Source organism: Schistocerca piceifrons, chromosome 11 (genome assembly GCF_021461385.2).
Source record: "Schistocerca piceifrons isolate TAMUIC-IGC-003096 chromosome 11, iqSchPice1.1, whole genome shotgun sequence".
Lineage (NCBI taxonomy): Eukaryota > Metazoa > Arthropoda > Insecta > Orthoptera > Acrididae > Schistocerca > Schistocerca piceifrons.
In genome coordinates, this window is record NC_060148.1 from 10,598,064 (window position 1) to 10,619,034 (window position 20,971).

The following is a 20,971-nucleotide window of genomic DNA, read 5'->3' on the forward strand; positions in this document are numbered from 1 at the left end:
AATGTTAATGGTGTTCCTACACCGTATCTGGTACAGTAATGTGTTGTGTTTTTGTAGTGTCCATATTTCTGCCGGGCTGCTGTACGAGCTCGAATTAAAGCCCCACACTTAATGCTAGCAGACCACTACTAGTGAGGAATGCCCTCTTTGCCTGTGCTGATCTTCTGCTTATTTCCCTCTTGCTGTGTCCATCTATTTCTGTGAACCCCAATTTTTACATTAAGGTAGTCACTAATCTGATTTCTTCTGCTGTTCAAAACTCTCATCTTTTCAGGGTTCCACAGCACAATTGGTAAAAACTGAGCCCTTATACGATAAATTTGTCGTCTGTCTGGTATCGGTCCAAAACCCTTTTTCTGAGGACGACGTACCAAGTCGAAACTTACCCCACATATTAAGGTCCACGGTGCCTCGGCAACATAAAAAAGTGAAGCTTTGAAGTCACTGCAGTCAAAAGATATAGTCGAAACCTCCTGGCAGATTAAAACCGTGTGCCGGACCGAGACTCAAACTCGGGACCTTTGCCTTTCGCAGGCAAGTGCTCTACCTACTGAGCTACCAAAGCACGACTCACGCCCGGTACTCACAGCTTTACTTCTGCCAGTACCTCGTTTCCTACCTTCCAAACTTAAGAGAAGCTCTCCTGTTTGGAAGGTAGGAGACGAGGTACTGGCAGAAGTAAAGCTGTGAGGACGGGGCGTGAGTCGTGCTTGGGTAGCTCAGTTGGTAGAGCACTTGCCCGCGAAAGGCAAAGGTCCCGAGTTCCAGTCTCGGTCCGGCACAAAGTTTTAATCTGCCAGGAAGTTTCATATCAGCGCACACTCCGCTGCAGAGTGAAAATCTTATTCTAAAAGATATAGTCATTTACATCAGATACTTAAATACTTGTAAACTCACTCATTAAAAAATATAGGGTGCTTCCACTTGATATGGAATCGTGAAATTTGGCAAAAAGAAAGATTTCACAGTATAAGCAAACGAGGGGGGGAGGAAAAAAAAATTTAATTTTAATTCTATCATACAATAAATATTTCTTTTGTATTCGTTATGCAGCTTCAAATTTGAAACTAAAACATTCTCAAGAGACACTGAACCTCTAGGACCAATATATTGGCAATACGAATGACGATAACAGGCAAAATAGTCGAGAATCTCAAATTCCCCAAATGGACGATCAGTCTATATGCGTAACTAAGTTTGTACGGCACCCTCAGTGTGCGAGTCGTACTCACACCTGGCCAGTTTTTAACTTTAATCTGACTCTGCCCACTACACAGCTTTTTTAGGCCACCTAACTCAGTCCTACCTGGCCCGGTGCTCCTCGGCGACGTGTGCCGCCAGAGCGTCCTTCCCCGCCAGCAGTCTGAGGCAGTGCGGGCAGGTCAGCACGCGCGACGAGTCGTCAGTCGCGTCCGGTGACGCAGTCTCGGCGGACTCTGACGGGCCACTGCCGCCACCCGCCACTCCTGCACCGTCTGTCTCCGACCGGCCGGCCGAAGACGTCGACTCTGCGAATGGAAACGGACATGTTACAATGGGGAAGAATGAGTTTTTCCTTCCTGACAAAATGTATCAACATTTATATACAACTGACGATTTCTTAATTTGCACCTAGTCATTTCCACCACCCACACTTTTGGAAAAATAGTGTTTACGGCATTTTGAATATACGAGGTGTGATCAAAAATTTTACATGAATAATTTTATTAGAAACAATGTAATAAGCTTAGACGGAATCTGATTCGATTTTCTTCAAAGTACTGTCCTCGGCTAGCAATGCACTAATCCCGACATCAAATCCATGACTGGAAGACCTGTTTTGGAAGGGCTTCTAGCTGCTCTGTGGTGGCCTTCTCAATATCAGGAATGGTGCCAAAACATTTTCCGTTACACAGGGCTTCGATTTTCGGGAAGACCCAGAAGTAGCACGTTACTAAATCAGGTGAGCAAGGTGTATGTGGACAGACAGGAATACGTTTTCCCACCAAAAACTCACACGAATCAAAACTGAGGTGTGGCAAAGCGTGTTGTCGTGATGAAGAAGGAAGCCACTGAAACATTTTTCCGGTCTCTCTCTCCGCACATTGTTCCACAAAATTTAGCATTTACAGTTGTTCCCTCTGAAATGAACTCTTATCGCACTGTGCCCTCAATATCAGAGAAAAAATAAATAATAAATAATAAAAATAAATTAGTGTGTCTTCAGTATTCAATTTTGACTCGAGTGCCTTTTTAGTGCACGAAGATTCACTGGTTATGCACTGGGAACTCTGAATTTTCGTTTCAGGGTCATATCCAAGGATCCAAGTTTCATCTCCAGTTACAATTTTGTACACGAAGTCCAGATCTGGACGAAGATGATACTTCAACACTGTGGAAGTTGACACACGATTTTCCTTGTATTCTTCATTCAAAAGTATTAGAACAAATTCTGCACTCACTCATACCATTTTCAAATCATGGGTTAAGGTGCTTTGCAAGGACCAATACAAGGTGCTAAGCACTTTGCTAACATCTCAAATAACCATTCAGCTATTCGAATGAACAATTTCGCCACTTTTTGAACGGTTCTTTCTATTTTTGAGGTTAATGGATATCTGGAATGTTGCTTGTCTTCAACTGACTCATTTCCACTTTTTAATCATTCATATCACTTAGTTAACGTCTTCAGCACTATCGCCATACACCAATTTCATCATTTCATGAGCATCTATCGAAGTTATTTGGGGGGAAAAAAAAAAAAAAAAAAAAAAAAGAAACAACAACTACTACTTAATGCTTATGCACAGTTCGCAATCCAAGATGCACAACAGACACGCTAAGAACCACCTCTCTCTAGTGTTTTGTGGCTGCTGACTGACAAGTCAGAATGTATTCCAACTTGATGCTGCCTGCCTCAATAGATCAGGCAATTAAACAAATTACACTAAATGATCGTAGAGGCAGCAATTGCTGCTAAAAGAACTCCTTCACCTTATTCTTTGATCACACACCACGTAAGGGCAAATCAAATGAAAACAAGACAAATGGAAAGAACAGTAAACTGTTCATCATTTCAAAAGTAATCACCGTAGCTGTTAATATGCAGGGTGTATCAAAAAGAATCATCAGATTTTAAAAAATCATAACTATTATATTATTTAAGATATGCGTGCGAACAACATACTATTGGAAAGATCAACCTCTCAAGTTTTACATGGTCCCACTAGGTAGCAGTAGTGTGCACCCACTTCAGCTCTAGTAAAAATGGTGTCGGGCCAGCAGAAAGTTTTTTGCATTCTACATTTTGTGCATGGCGGGTCATTAACAACTGTTCAGTGTGACTTTCATACTAGGTATGGTGTGAATCATCCTACAGCAGAGAGCTTTAGACAATAGCGTGAACAATTCCGACAAACAGGTTGTTCGTGTGAAGGCAAATCGCCGGGCGATCCCCGAGTGTCTGTCGAATGCATCCACCATAGTTTCACAAGGAGTCCGCAGAAATCCATTCACCGTGCAGGTCCACAGCTCAACATGCCCCCGATGTCCTTAGGGCATGTGTTGCGTTTACGTTTACATGTGAAACCGAACAAAATTCAGCTACTGCAAGCTCTTCATGAAGGTGACAAACAACAACGTGCGAAGTTCAGTAATTTTGTTCTTGGCAAGGTAGAGAATGACAGTTTTGTTCCGCGCTTAGTGTTTACTGATGAGGCAAAATTCCAGTTAGATGGAAAGGTTAACCATCATAGTGTGAGAATATGGGGTACGGAACAACCACATGAAGTTATATAACATGAGAAAGACCCTCAAAAATGTAATGTGTTTTGTGCACTTTCACGGGAAAAGGCGTACGGTCTATTTTTCTTTGCAAGGAGCACTGTTAAAGGAAGCTCATATCTTATGCTTGAGAATTTTCTTTTCCCACAGTTGGAGACTGATTCAAACGACTTCATTTACGAACAAGATGGGACACCGCCACACTGGCATTTGGAAGTGCAGGAAATTTTAAATCAAAAGGTTACTGAACGATGGATCGGTTGCACTGGACCAGATGATTCAGCCTTACATTACTGGCCTCCAAGGTCACCGGACCAGACTGTATTTGATTACTTCTTGTGAGAGTTTATAAAAGACTCCTCCATTACCAACAATAATGAATGAACTGAGATATCGCGTAACAGCTGTGGAAGCTGTAACTCGAGACATGCTCGCTGCAGTGTGGGAACAATTTGAATACTGCACTGACATATGCCATGAATCTCAAAGGGGGCATATTGAAAACCTATGAAAAGGTATGAAAAAAAATCAACTTTTGAGTTTCCCATTCAACAAAAAACAAAATTCATTGTATATGTTTATTAGTGCCAGAAATAGAAAATCGGACGATTCTTTTTGATACACACTGTATTTATTCCACTATGAGACAAGACAGTCAATGTTTTCTTGGAAAAATGTTTGCAGCTGCCTATAGAGCCTTGATTGTACCCAAGTGTAGACCTCTCCAACTGAAGCACATCGACAGTGACAAATGTTTTCATTCGGGGACCCAAAATTATGTAAATTGCATGGAGAGAGATCGGGACTGTACGGGTGTAGGTGTAAGGGCTTCCCAGTGAAACTTCTGCTGTATAATCGAAACAACCATGGCAACATATGGGGCCGTCCACACAGCAGAAATTTTCCTGGAAAGCTGTCACACATCATGTATACAGTCCCTATTTCCCACCGTGCAATTTCCATATTTTTAGAGCCCTGAAGAGAGACATTCACGGCTTTCAATTTGCTTTGGACAAAAAGCTGCATGGCTGGATAAAGTCATTGTTCTGCAGGGAACTGCAAACATTTTTCATGAAGCCACTGACAATTTTGTCACTCAGTGGAATAAACATATTAACGGTCATGTCAATTACTTTTGAAATATATTGTGAAAAGGAAAGTTGCCACTCTCCTTATAGCGGAGGTGCTGAGTCGAAGATAGGCACAACGAAAAGACTTTCGGCCAGCAAGGCCTTCATCAAAAATAGACAATAAACACACACACACAACTGAAGCAATTGTTTGAGACTGCAGTAGTGTGTGCGAGTTGTGTTTGGGGGCACGCGCGCATGTATGTGTCATCTATTTCTGATGTACGCATTACTGGCCGAAAGCTTTATTTATTTGTGACAGTCTATTTTTTGTACTATCTCCGACTCGGCATCTCCACTATATAGTGCGTAGCAACTTTCCTTTTTGTACTATTGTAACATTCCATCCTGGATTTTACATTGTTTGAAAACTTTACTTACTTTTTTCCATCTGTCTTGTTTACATCTGACTGCCACTTACATTTCATATACTGTCTACTACAGTATTATGTCTAATGTCAATTATTTTTGTTAGTCCCCCTCCTTCCAACTTAATTGTTTTACTTTCACAGCAGATAATATTAGGTTGGCGCATAAGTTTGTAGCAGTTTTGTTTTGCTTGTTTGTATTCCAATTGCTAAAGGTTTATTTACTAATTGTCATGTCTTGCTTGTAGTTACTTTTGCTATCTGAGATTACATATCATCATTTGTCATTGATAGATAGCGAGTGGAGCTGTGGACACTACAAAATGTAACGTCAAGTGGGCAAATCAGAACATTTACAACATATTCTTCTGTTTCAGTTCAACAGAGGGGCGACAGCAGCGGAGGTAATCAGAAATATTTGCACAGAGTACGGGGATAACACCACTGGACAGAGCACGGCAAGAAAATGGTTTTCTCGTTTTGACATCAGTGACTCTACACATTCAGGAATACCTTCAGGTTTTGACGAAGGTCATATAAATGCATTAATCCACAATGTTACACATCACTGTACTTGTGATCTGACATATGTGATTAACTGTGACCATTCCATCATTGTGCGACATTTTCATGTAGTAGAGAAGATTCAAAAATTGTGTGTACGTGTACTGCCTGCTCTGAGCCAAAATCGCGGAAGTCAGCAGGCGGCCACACGTGCATCTCCCCTCGTCCGACATCGATCGGCTCTTAAATGACACCGACTAATCCTATCCTGTATCATTATTGGTGATGAGGAATTGGGTCTTTGTGCTAACACGAGGAAAATGGAGGAATGGTTGAGGAAAAAAAAAAAGAGCTGCCATTTCCCATACAAAGACCTCCGCTCATCCACAAAACATAATGTTTTGCATCTGGTGGAGCAATGACTGTGTGGAGTACTACAAACTGTTTCCCCGAGGTGTAACCTTCACAGCTGACATTTGCTGTCAACACTTGATATGTCTTGCAGATCCAGTCTGAGAACAATGACCGGGAAGACCGTACGAAGTGAGGCTACTCCACGATAATGCCCGCCCACGTTCTGCTAGACTGACAAAAAACGCTATAAAGGAGTTTGGTTGGGAAGTCATTCCATACCTACCTTATAAGGACCTGATCTCGTGCTCTCCGATTTTCACCTTTCACGCTCTCTATCGAACAACATTCAAATAACTTCCTATCTGAGTGAAAATGCTCTCCCGACGTGGCTCGGCAAGATCTCCGCTTTAAAAATCACGTGATTGCTACAGTCGCAGAATCGAAAAGTTACCCCAGCATTGGCAGACGGTTGTAAATAGTAAAGGAAAATATATTACTGATGACTGAAAGTCTCCGCTTGGTATATCTGTTGTGTTTATTAAACATATGGAAAAATGCTACAAATATATGCACCAACCTAATGCTTTACACTGTTTTTTATTACTTATAAAAATTCAATTAACATATTCTTAAATCTAAATATATTTACATCCTACCCCATAGCTAAATGCCTATGGTTTATCCTTACAGCAATGTTAACATGCTGAAGCTAAATAATTGTGTTCATACGCACAATTCTGTTTTATCACAGCTCAATTAAATATTATAAACAATTTGTTTTTGTGCGTATCGCACGACATTTTCACTCCTCATGTGCTGAAGCCTATTTGTTGCTGTGTTGTACGTGTCAGTGAGGTGTATGCTTATGTTATTACTTCTTATAAATAAATAGACATTTAAACTTTAATAACTTATGAACAAGATGTCATATAAATGTGGTAATAATAAATGTGGTAATTCCAAAAATGTCTTTATGTTTTCTGTACGGCAGCTCTGGTTATTTTAGTATACACACAATACTTTTAATGTAACAGATTCCGCTGTCACGTCATCTTGCATTCACCTCCTCTGTTGCCCGCTGTGTTGGCCTCGAGCTCTCCTCAGTCTGGTTCTCTGTCAAACCTTCCCAGTGCACCCAGCCCAGCCATACACACCAACAAACTAACTCTCCACCACAGGCATCTATACAGCACTCGACAGAGCGGCTGAGTCACTCAGTTTGTCATAGACTTATGTCAATGAACATACACAGTAAAAATCAAAATACTTCTGTGTAGGTTCCCTACTATATAGCACAATGTTCCTTTATTTGCCATGTAGTATTAGCTATTTACAAAGAAAAGTGATAAATATGAAGCAATGTTGGCAACAATGAATTTTTCCAAAATTAGAAATAGTGCAAGGTGTACAACATTTCTTCTGTCGTTTGCCGATAGGTGGCAACAACGGTAAGAAGCAGTCGAAAGAAACAGGTCGCAGACGTCAGGCAGTTAGCTTGGACCTCATTCAAACATTTGTCAATTTGTGTCTGCATCATCAAGTTGTTCTCAATTGAAAATGTCAGTTTACGAGCCTAATTCTCGTCATTTGTGGTAGGTGTTACTGTTTTGTTTCAATACGAAGAAACGGCGGCTGAGTCTCATTGAATACTCTCAAATACGTATGGTAAGGATGCTATTAGTGAAAGAACGTGTCATGAGTGGTTTCAACGCTTCAAGAACGGTGATTTAAACGTTGTAGACCGGCACAATGGTGCAAGAGAGAATGTTTTCGAAGATTCAGAATTGGAGACATTGCTGAGTGAAGACTCTCGTCAAACTGGAGAAAAATTGGCACAATTAATGTGAGTGACAAAGTAAGCCATTTCAAAACGTCTCAAGGCTATGGGCATGATTCATAGAGAAGGAACTTGGGTCCCGTGTGAGCTGAAACAGAGAGACGCTGAACGGCTTTTGAGTGTTTGTGAACAGTTGCTTCAGAGGCAAAAACAGAAGGGATTTCTGCATTGCATTGTGACCAGGGACGAAAAATGGATTCATTACGATAGCCCTAAATACAAAAGATCATAAGGATATCCCAGCCACACTTCCACGACGATCGCCAAACCGAATATTCACGGCTCCAAGATCCATGCTCTGCATTTGTGGGACCAGCTCGGCACTGTGTACTATGATGTGCTAAAACCGAGTGAAACAATCACAGGTGCTCGTTATCAAATGCAGAAATGCGTTTGAGCAGAGCATTAAAAGACAAACGGCCACAATACAACGAGAGGCACGATCAAGTGATTTTGCAGCACGACGACGCTTGACTCCACGTTGCAAAAGAGGTCAAAACGTACTTGGAAACGTTAAAATGGTTAAGTCCTACCCCGCCCGCCGTATTCTCCAGACACTGCTCCCTTTGACTATCACCTGTTTAGATCAATGGCACATGGCAAGGCTGACCAACACTTCCGATCTCAAGAAGAAGTCACGAATTGGATCGATTCATGGATCGCTTCAAAAGATGAACAATTTTTTCGATGCGGGATTCGTACACTGGCCGAAAGATGGGAGAAAGTAGTGGCCAGTGATGGAATATACTTTGAATGATACGAATGTAACCTATTTGTTTCATTAAAGCCTCAAATGTTTGGGAAAAATCAGCGTAAAGCATAAGCGAAGTTTTACACCTTGTAATTACAGCAAGAGGAAAAAAAATTGACTTGGCTGTTGTGAAAGTCTTAGCTGACACAAAATCGTTCAAGATTCAGAACTGTATAAAGTATGACAATGAAAATTTCCAACAGCTAGAAAACTAATGCAACCCCAGTTTGTAACTTTTAGGAAGCAGATTTAAAAAATTATTTTCCCTATTTATATATTAAAAAAAAGAGAGAGAGAGAGAGAGAGAGAGAGAAGAAGAAGAAGAAGAAGAAGAAGAAGAAGAAGAAGAAAAAGAAGAAAGAAACAACATAGTTACATAAAAAACAGGTACAAAAAGGTTTGCACAATTTTTCGACATACTCTCCAAAAGAACTGAGACACCTGTCATACCGTGGGTTCAACTTCTGCATTCCTGTGTGGTAGAACTCTGCCGTCTGTGAATGGGGCCGGCGTATGACAGTACTGTGCAATAATATCAAAGTTCTCACTTGACTACACAATAATACCGTAGTTCAGAATTTTGGATCATAAAGACACTGCTGCTGTGATAACTGTCCTTTGTTGCAAGCAGAAAGAAAAGTGGACAAAAAAATCAGCTGATTGTGCATCAAAGATAACTCACAAAATCTTGTTGTGACAAGTGATGTTGGAAAATAAATAATTAATCAAAACTTTCGGTGTGCTTATTGTCCAATGTCACACTTTAACCTGTGTTGTTGGTTTTAAGTATGAAAGTAAACTACCGATAACAAATATTGAGTGAATAACCATCAGTTCACTGGGATACTGTAAGTTCTTTGAGTCACCTATGAAATCTAGTTCTCATGGCACGACACGTCTCAGAACTGAGCAATTTACTTACAACAAAAATGGCAATTTTAGAGTATTTTTGAAACACGCTTCCCATAATATTATTGGAATTACTAACTTACAATATTGTAATTTATAAAACGATACACTTATATTGAAAACGAGATATATTACAATTCATTTCAATATGTACTGACGTGCAAGGACGCACCTGAGCAGATGAAACTGCCGTCACCTCCCGTGTCTCCGCAGGGTGCGTCTGCCATCAAACAGGTGGGGCTCGGTTCACGCCAACCTGCAAAGTGGTTCCAAATTTAGTTGTGCCACCAGTAAAGTGTGCTTGTGAACATGCTTTATTCAGGTGTTACGAGTAACCGAAACAGACACTTGTAAGACGATTCACGCTTTACCTGTCACGACACTGGCACTCTCGAATAAGTTTCGGCAATCTTGTCAATCTTATCGTAAGTTACCGTGACTTGAGTAAAATGATATGCTGGTGAAAGCATTTGGTAATCCACGTGTGGTAGAGCAAAACCTGTGAGATCTGATACTGACTGAGAGGAAGGAAATTTTCTTTCAGTATTTGTAACTAATATCAAATTGTAACAAAGTTAGAAAATGTGAAATAGACACTATAAAAAGGAAATAGTAATAAGCTCAAGTACAAATCTGTCGTTAACCCATTTCTCATTTGGCACTTAACGACACACATGCCGACTCACCGGAGAGACAACTCTAACTTAATTTGCCAAGGATGGTGTGAAAGAATTTCATAACTACCACCTCTCAATTTGCTAGAAACGTTATGAAGACCACTGACAATTATAAGTGGGACCAGCAGACTAATTTTTGAACCATGAACCTCTCAAATCTTAGTCCTAGCATTACACCTCTTCTAGAATTGCAATTTCTATTACTATTCTACATCAGGGAGTGCAAAACACAATGAAAGACAACTGTAAGTTGAAACTTCCTGGCAGATTAAAACCGTGTGCTGGACCGAGACTCGAAGTCAGGACCTTTGCCTTTCGCGGGCATGTGCTCTACCATCTGAGCCACCCAAGCACGACTCATGCCCCGTCCTCACAGCTTTACTTCCGCCAGTATCTCGTCTCCTACCTTCCAAACTTCACAGAAGCTCTCATGCGAACCTTGCGGAACTAGCACTCCTGGAAGAAAGGATATTGCGGAGACATGGCTTAGCCACAGCCTGGGGGATGATCCCAGAATGAGATTTTCACTCTGCAGCGGAGTGTGCGCTGATATGAAACTTCCTGGTAGATTAAAACTGTATGACGAACCGAGACTCGAACTCGGGGACCTGCAGGCGAAAGGCAAAGGTCCTGAGTTCAAGTCTCGGTCTGGCACACAGTTTCAATCTGCCAGGAAGTTTTGTATCAGCGCACACTCCGCTGCAGAGTGAAAATCTCATTCTCAAACTGTAAGTTAACAGTAACAGGAGTGCCATAAAGGAAAATCACGGTAAGCTGGTTTGAAGTGAAATTACAATCTGATACACTTGAAGCTGCCAATCAGCACATGCATGACAAATGGCGGACAGGGTATGGAGCAATTTACAGTTGCGCGCTGATGATGCTGTGGTTTACGAGAAGGTGGCGTTGTCGAGTGACTGAAGGAATATAAATATGACTTAGACAAAATTAGCCCACCCACCTAGCTGCACAGTCTAACATGCTGCTTCCCGAACGGGAAGGCGTGCCAGTCCCCGGCACAAATCCACCCGGAGGATTAGTGTCTATGTCCGATGTGCGGGCCAGCCTCTGGATGGTTTTTAAGGTGGTTTTCCATCTGCCTCGGCAAATGTGGGCCAGTTCCCCTTATTCTGCCTCAGTTACAGTATGTCGGCAATTGCTGCACAAATACTGTCTCCACATACTCATACACCATTATTACTCTACCACGCAAAAATTTGGAGTTACACTCGTCTGGTACGAGACATTCCCGGGAGGGTCCACTGGGGGTCGAAATGCACAAGAACCCTCGGTTTGGTGTGGGGTGGCAGTTGGGCCGGTGGACTGCTGTAGCCTGTTGTGGGGTGTGAACCACTCAGGGCTACAGTGGGGTCAAAGCATCTCCATCATTTCTAGGTTCCCGGTTCAATACACAATAGCAAAAATTTCTAATTGGTGTGACAAAATTTCCAGTTGGTGTATGAATGGCACCTAGCTCTAAATGTAAAAAAAAAATGTAATTTAGTGTGGGTGAGCACGAAAAACAACTGTAACGTTCGAATACAGCATTAGTAGTGTGCAGCCTGACACAACTACATCAATTAAATATTTATGCATAACATTGCAAAGTGACATGAAATGGAATGACCATATCAGGTTTGTAGTAGGGAAGGTGAATGTTCTTCACTTTATTAGGAAATTTTTGGGAAAGTGTACCTCTACCTTAAAGGAGACAGTATATAGAATGCTAGTGCAACCAATTCTCGAGTACTGTTTGACTGTTTGGGATTCTCAGCAAATCGTATTAAAGGAATGCATCGAAGCACTTCTGAAGCAGGCTGTTACATTTGTTACCAGTAGGTACAAACAACACGTGTTACGGAGACAGTTTGTGAACTCAAATGGGAATCCCTGGAAAGATTATGATGCTCTTTCCACATAACAATACTGTGCAAGTTTAGGAAACCAGCATGTCAGGCCAACTGCAAAACAATTCCACTGCTTCTGACAATATTTTGTGTAAGGACCTTGAGAATAAGATGCAATAAATTAGAGCTTGTGCAGAGGTTTTTAGATAGTTGTTGTCCTCTCACTCTGTTTGCGAGTGGAACAGGAGAGATAATGACTGACAGTGGTACAAGATGCCCTCTGCCATGTGCTGTACAGTGGTATGTTGACGTAGGATGGAGTAGTGGAACATCATTGAAATAGTAAGTTAACAGTTCGTGGAACAGTATGGCAAAAAAAGCTATAATTTTTTGAAGGGTTATATTTTTAAAGAGTTACTCAAAACTTTGCGCCACTTCTGGGTTTCAATTTACAGGAAAAAGTGAAAGGAGGTTAGGGTTTAATATCCTTCCCATAATGAGATGATTAGACACTGATCAAAATCTTGTATTGGGCTACACTGGGGTAGGATATTAGTTGCGGCTCCTTTACAATGCTGGGCTAGGAATAGGTACACCTGCTGGAGATCTCAGTTTATGGCTGGGGATTACATTCAATAAAACTGTGCCATCTTTTATACAGTGTCTCACTTCAGCAATCTGCTGATATGCCAGTGTGATAAAAGTACAGAATCTCAATGAGGTACACACCAATTAGGGTAAATGACCTGTATCACCACGGGGAACAAAACCAAGACCATATGACGACTTGGAGACCCTACTGTAGAGAAAGCTGACACACTGACCCGATTGTGTTTTGCAGCAGTTGGAGATGTTCAACGTCACATGACAATGAAAACAGACTTCCAACTGAATCAGAAATGAATAAATAAATACATAAACTGTAAATGACAAATAGCAAAACAAAGGTGGTGGCATTTTGTAAACATAATAAAAGTAGCTCTAAAATCGATTTTTAAAAAAAATATATGTAGTATGTTAGATACAAAATGAAAATGAAACCAAATCTGGGGGGAAAATGGGCAAAGAAAAATAAATAAAACTCTGCAAAACACTTTCACTCAGTTGTAATGTAGGGAAGTGAAACTTAGGCAAAAATAAATAAATAAATAAATAAAATAAAATAAAATAATGTTACACTAAGGAACCAGAAATGAAGTTTCTCAGATATGTAGCTGGAAATGTGAGCTGATATCAAAAGCAAAATACAAAAATAAGAGCAAAATTGGAAATGTGAGCTGATATCAAAAGCAAAATACAAAAATAAGAGCAAAATTAGGACTAATGCCTCTTAAATGAAGAGGTACAAGAAGACAGATGAAAATAGAAACACTGTTTCATCACGAGGATGGACTACCTAAATTCTATGCAAATTACTAGTCACCAGGACAAAGAAACACAAGAAAACGCAAAACAATATGGATGAAATTAGAATATTTTTATATACCGCATGTAGGCATAACAGGTGGAGGATGAGGAAACTGCCCTCACCATTTCCTACAGCATTAAATATTGAGACCATTGTGCAATGAAATTAATAACCTGGGTGTTTCTACGTGTCAGGTATGGGTTTTTCTTTAAGAATGTGATACTACAATTAAGCAGTCTCTAAAACCGAATATAGTTATTGCAATTCTGAAGAAAGAAAGAACACAGATCGATCTAGCACTGCAGACATAACAAACTCTCTCATGAGCACTTTACTGAAGAATACAATTGAAGGAAGAATGGAAAGGACTTGGACAAGAGCAATTTTGCTAACAGGAGAAGTAGGGACACTCTTCAAGTAATTTTAACATGGCAATTAACAACAGAAGGCAAATTTTGAACAAAAAAGGTCTGAACATTTCATTTATAGACTCGGAAACGTATTTGATCATATGGAATGGAATAAAATATTTTCCATTGGAGGAGGGAAGAGGCAGTGGGGGAAGTAAAAGGTTATCTCAATTTGGGTGTTGTTTGTTACAGACACAAAATAAACTCAATACTATAATGGTTACAATATGCACATGAACAAAAACAGAACTAAGTTAACAGTGGGGTGAATGTTGAACTTTGACAGGAGAATCTTGAAGAGGTGGACGATTTTGGAACCACGGTAATAGCATTTATAAACTAGCAGGAAAGACACTGTAGCAAGGCTTGCACAACAAACAGCACCTTTCTATAAAAAGTAACACCCGCTAACATCCAAAAATATATCAAGACAAAAATGCATTTCCTGAAGAGCTAAATAATGGTGTCCTACCTGACGTTCAACCAAAATGTTGTTTTCATTTTACACACACTATTTCAATGACTGGGAGTTGTTTATGTGTATTCACCGCTTGTACTCTAACCACTGTTCAGCTACTGTCGGTCCCACACTGCTACTTATAGCCGGTCGCGAGTTCGACTTTCGATGTCTACTGTGTCCTTTGATGTTCTTTTGTTTTCAGAATCTTGCACTGGTAGTCCACAAAACAGGAACCTTCTCTCAGCTTTTCCCAGCTCTGCTGGATAAGAAAGCTGACAAGATCTCAACAAAGTTTTCAATTTTGACAAATTTCTGTGTCTAGCACCGAATTTATTACTATTTCGTGGCGCAGCATGTCAACTGGTGCAAATAAATTGAGAGAATATGCTTTACACAAAAATCAGAGTGGGCTCGGAAGAAAGTATCAGAGAGCACAGAAGGTGTCAGCAGTCAAACTAGGTCACAAACATCGGTACGATGATAAGAATAGTACTCTACCTGTTTCGAGTCCAGGCAATGAGCACACACAAATGACAATATGTAGTTGCCGAAGATGACATCTCGGTCCAACGTCAAAATGTTGTGTGTAAAACGGAAATGAAAAACTGGAAGAATATGCAGAAGCACACCATTAATCGACCACATCGAGTAAACCTGAGACATCACTTTCGGAAAGCTAGGAACGGAGAACAACTGCATTCAGTCGTGAACCGTGGACAGCGGGAAGCACAAAAACGAGAATATTACATTCCTCTCAAATTCAATGCTACAAGAGACTGTTCACCAGGTGGGATTACAAAGTAAGGAATGAAAACACTTGCAGAGAGTAAATGAGAAAATGTGTGTATACAGAATACAGCAAAAAGGAGAGAATTACAGAGTACATATTCGGACAGGAGCCATCGCCAGAAACAAAGGCCGAAAGGAGGACAGAGGGAAGGAATAGAAAGTGCACATCACGAGTTATATAGGAGGCAGCAGCTATGCCGAAACTAAGAAGATAACAGAGAACAGCGAAAGGGAAAGACAGTCGTATCGAACAGACCTTCAGGGTTGACGACAGGAGCAAAAAACGAAAACTGAGACAAACCACAAGAGGAGGAGGAGGAGGAGGAGGAGGGTATTGGTGTTTAACATCCCATCGACAACGAGGTCATTAGAGATGGAGCATATGCTCGGATTAGGGAAGGACGGGGAAGGAAGTCGGCCGTGCCCTTTCAATGGAACCATCCCGGCACTTGCCTGGAGCGATTTAGGGAAATCACGGAAAACCTAAATCGGGATGGCCGGACGCGGGATTGAACCGTCGACCTCCCGAATGCTAGTCCAGTGTGCTAACCACTGTGCCACCTCGCTCGGTAAACCACAAGAGACACACTCACTGTGGTCGGAGTCTTCACCGGCAGATGCGTCGCCCGGGTCGCTCTCGGGCTTCACGTGCTTCGGCTTGGTGGAGATCATCTCGTCCTTGTGCGCCTGTATCATGTGCGCCTGGTGATTGAGCTGCTGGTCGAACCTTTAAGACACACCCAGTGAACACTGTTACTTCTTATTTATTTATTTAATTTGCACACAACTGCCAAATTTATCATTCATGCGAAACATAAGAAATAGTGTCAATACAAAAATTTCGGTTCAACATACACAGAATGCAAAACAACTGGCACCATCTTATTACTACTTAACATATTTATTAGACTACAGTTCCTATGCTATTGCTTCAAATTGATTTATAACATGTATAACATCATACCAATCAGACAAACAACTTAAAATTCTATCGAAGAATATGAAATTTTTTCTTATAGATTCTCAGCTTACTGCCTTAATGATGCACAGCAAGTGCCTTATTTTTTTTTTTTTTTAAATTACAATATGCTTCCAATTATTTGTGTGGGGATCGTCCAGTTCACAGAAAAAAATGGAAAACCTAAAGTATTATGTTACCAGCTCAAAAATGCTCCTGTCAGGGCACAAGAAAGCCAAATATTTTCCTCTTTAAACGATTCTGAAGGAAAGTGGGGGACCAGCTGTCTTAATCTACATTCCGCCTTCCTCCCAAAACATTTTGGCACGCAAAAATATTCACACTCTTTTACAATGGAACATTCTAAACTCCTTTACCCAGTTCCCTCTGTAGAGAAGCACTCATACTCAGCGTCTCCCTCTCGCTGCCACTCCGTATGTATCTCTCTCTCTTTCCCACTTTCCCATTCGCAGTTTCTGCTGTCTCTCACTTCCACCGTCACTGCCGTCCTCCCTTTCTCCCACTCTTCGTTACTACTGACTCATTCTTCTCTGCCACTTCCACTGTCCCTCTGCCACTGTCTTCATCCCAATCTTTTTCTCTCTCGTGCCCAGACCTTTCTTTCTCGCTCAGAGTCTGCCATCTCTCTCTTCAACTACAATTATTTCTCTCCGTGTGTCCTCGGGGTAGTTTGCTCGTAGTGTTGACCCCTAGAACGGGAAACTTGTAACATTAGGGGAGGGGGAAAAAAAAGGGCAAATTTTTTTCGTGTTACAGTTTGCCAGTCTGGGGGTCCAGACCTCTCCGAGCCTATGTATTGTCTCCACCCATCTTCTCTCATTTCCAGTCTCCTCTCTCCTCTGTTCCCACTATGTCTATCTTTATCCAGCTCCCTTTCTCTTTCACTGCCATTTTCTCTCCCCCATTATCACTGTTTCCTCTCTCTCTCTCTCTCTCTCTCTCTCTCTCTCTCTCTCTCTCTCTCCCTGGCACCGTCTTGCCTCTCTTCCACCAACACTGGCTTACTGCTACTCACATGCCAGAATTTTTCTTGGAGAAGAAAGAATGAGGCTCGAGTCAGCTGACTCTCCACTTTTCTGTCAGAGTCTCTTAAAATAGAGCATATTTGCCTGTCACAGCATTTTTCAACTGATTCCCTTATTGTCCCTGTTGCAGCATGGTGTGCTACTGTTATGAAAGGAATTCTGTAGGTCAATAAGTTTTGACAGTTTATTTGTATAATTCAACACACACAAAAACAACAAATAAGTATGCACAATATGAACTGAATATAAAATTATCTTCAAGTGCTCTTTCCATTACTCGATAAAAATATGCAACATTTTTGCACTGCCTCTACAGTGCAGCAAAAAATACAATATAAGATTTGCAAGTACAATCGAAGAAGCTCCTATGACAAAACTATTTTCTGTCAGCTGCTTATGCCACTAGATGGTACCGTCAAATAATTTCCATGTCAAGACAAATCATATAGGTATGAAGCGCCCATTATACAGAGATAGCGTGTCAAATTTTAGTGGTGAAAATAATGGCAACAAAAAATGTAGACCTCAGAACCCTTGCGAGACCCCGGAACCATTGCCACATGTTCAGAAATGTTCACTAAGTCTGTGAAAACTACATTTACATTTATGCCTCAGACCAGATTTACGTACATATTTTACGTGTTTAAGTAACTTTGACACTCTTTATCTCAGTAACTGATAATGCTACTAAAGACAGTGTTCTAAAAGGTCATCACCTTAAAAACACACAGTAAAAATTTTGACAAGTTGCCAAGCACAGAAATTGCAGTAGTGGTCATCACCAAAACCGGTACTTTTCGTAACCATAAACCACAGTTTCTCGGTGATTTCTCAGCAAACACCAATGAACAAATGGTGCTTTTATAATCCACCTAAGGTCCGCCCTAGACCACACCTAATGCAAAAGAACCTTCTATTTGCTCACTTTGTCTGGGCCGGCGGAAGTGTGTGATGTTTAAATTTTTACTCTGTACTGCAATATAGCTACAGTACTCTGTAGTGTAATGTGGTGTTTTTAGGAAGACCCTGTTCCACTACGAGCTTTCAGGACAACTAAAGATGATTTTGACATTTAATAACTTATTAAGTAGTATGTAAGTGGGAAGCTTTCAGTGTGTGTGTTCCGATCTGTGGTTCATCCAGATGCCATTGTAACATTACGAGTCAAGATAGCTGTAACGGAACTTGAATAGCGTAAAATTATCGTTAAAAACGCACACCGCGCGATTTGTTATGATTTGGTCGGTCATAATATTAGTAACATGCTTTTGAATACAATTAAAATATAACGGCGATACCTGTTTAGTGTTATTGGAAATAATATGTAGTAAATTAATGAGTAAGGTAGCCGATCCTATAAGAAGAGGTAAAATTGGGCATATTAAGATGTTTTGCTTTATATCGACTAAGCCGATGATACGGCGTCTTTTTTTTCCGTTTACTCTTAGAAGAAAAAAAAGAAAACCAGTAACGAAGTGCTAATTGTGCATTGTGAAAAATATAGGGGCGAATTTTAAATAGCTACAGTGTATAATCAGACTAACAAATGAACATTTAGTTACGCGAAATAGCGGATAGCGAAGTGTGGTCATTAAATTGAGGACACCTACAGGGCGGTCCATTCCGGGATAAGTCTATTCGCATCTCACGAGGGACGCGGTATTGAGACCATTTTTTTTTTTTTATTATTATTATATCGTGGAGAGCGGGCTTCAATTTATAAAAAGGAGAAAAGCTGTATCATTATCATTGACTGTTGGTGTCAAGCAACCAAAACTGTTCATCAAAGGGTTTCGGTGAATGAGTGGTGAATGCGAAATGAAACTGTGAACAAAGTTATGTTAAATAAAGCAGAAGAGACAAGACAGTTTGGTCGTATCTGTTATTATTCCATAAACTGTAACATTTCTTCTCGTTGTATGATGCCTTTATAGATGATCGTTATGACAATTTGCTTTGAAGGGATCTCGTTACGAGTTAAGTTTTGGGGACCTGGTCAAGAGGGGATAGTTCGTAGATCCTAACTACCGCAGCTGTTCTGGAATCAGGTGCTACCATGACAGTCGTGTGTTGTCAATGGCTTAAGGTCATCATATCTCATGCTCTAAGATCGACGCGCCTTTCCTCTTGGTATAACGGTGCCTCACAGTAACAACGACAACGCCGACGACGAAGGAAGATACAGTAGACCGTACAAGCAGTAAAAGCAAAGGTCCGCGGCAAGTTGTGACGTGAGGTAGGAGAGTAGATTGCTGTTGGGGCCCATTTATGCTTTGGGGCAAAGACATGGCAGTGTCCCGGAGTACGAGTAAGAGGGCCACTGAAAATATCAATGGGAGCCCCAAACAAATGTAGAACCCAATCAGACCAATTAATTTTGGTGTACGACCTGAGAGTCAGACAACGTATATGTTAGGTCGAAGATGATTTGTAAAGCTCTGTGTGCGCTACTTGATTTGTTGTCTATCTATTGCCGAGTTGAAGGGGTCAAATACAGAAGAGTTTTTACGGAGGAGTCGAATTCATTTAGTAGTTCATAACAGTTAATACTTTCTTACAGCACTACCCTGCCAGAGAAACAAAGTCCACAAGAAGTAGTAGACCATACACGCCTATGGCAGGTATTAGCTGACCCACAAGGATGATCGAGAAAGGCGACCGTTTATTTGAAAAATTTATGACCGGTGCTGTCCATCGAGAGTGACAGGTCCAATGTGACTGTGAAATATCACACATACCTCTGTAAGTTGCATTACATCATAATGCCCATTTTTTCGACAGGTATACAAATGGGCACTAGGCCGAGGGCTATCCGAAATACTTCACGCCTTATCTCTGCGATCAACAGAACACAATACACAATCCGTAAAATCCCATTTCCGTGTGTGGCTTTTTGAAATACATTGGTACTGTGCACAGATCGATAAACAGAATATTTGCATTTCGAAAACAAAAATATTTTGCGCACCCCCCCCCCCCCCCCCCTACACCTACACACACACACACATCTGCAGTCTCAGATACTGCAGACCTGTGTGCAAGTTTTGTGTGTGTGTGTGTGTGTGTGTGTGTGTGTGTGTGTGTGTGTGTGTGTGTGTACTGCTGACAAAGGCCTCGATGGCGGAAGCTATAATTGTGTGAATCTTTTTGTTGTGCCTATCGCAACTCAGCATCTCCGGTATATGGTGAGTAGCAACTTTCCTTCTCTGGTATTGTTATGAACTATTTCAAACTTTCTCAACTTCGAAAAGATAGCAAAATCGATGTTTAAAAGTTTATGATTATCACAATACTGTTAACAAAATCATCTTATAATCTACTGATAAAAGTAATTACACCTATTACACAACTACACACTAATTTATACACATAAATGTACAAAAAATATACACTCCAGCACTATGTAGGTGGTCCTCCCAGCTGCGTAATACTCTTATATAACGCACAGGTATTTACTGTAACATTACCTCCTCTCTCCAAGACACTTCCTAAAAACATTTTTTTTCTTTCACCTTGTTTACACCAACTTCCACATTGAGACACATGTCATCCTCCCTCCATTTTTTCCACTGCATCAAGGATTTTGGATATGCCAGCAAATACACATTTTAATAGGGTTTCTGTACTACTTCAAACAACCAATCAAACACAACCTAAAATTTCCTTCTTTTCGGAGTATATTTTCTTTGACCACTCCTCAGCCTTATTTAAAACGATGTCTCCAATTTGAAATACAGTAGGTTTCAACACACTTTCATGCT

At 40.7% G+C, this 20,971-nt stretch overlaps 1 protein-coding gene across 1 annotated transcript in view; it reads right to left on the reverse strand.

Annotated features, from left to right (window-relative positions):
* LOC124720210 overlaps positions 1 to 20,971 on the reverse strand; it is a 278,016-nt gene that overhangs the window by 151,323 nt on the left and 105,722 nt on the right. The window contains exons 10-12 of the mRNA XM_047245533.1: positions 15,800 to 15,933; positions 9,788 to 9,871; positions 1,307 to 1,508 (exon numbers count right to left, since the gene is read on the reverse strand). Of these exons, the coding sequence (XP_047101489.1) occupies positions 1,307 to 1,508; positions 9,788 to 9,871; positions 15,800 to 15,933 (420 nt within the window). The remainder of the gene's footprint in view (positions 1 to 1,306; positions 1,509 to 9,787; positions 9,872 to 15,799; positions 15,934 to 20,971) is intronic.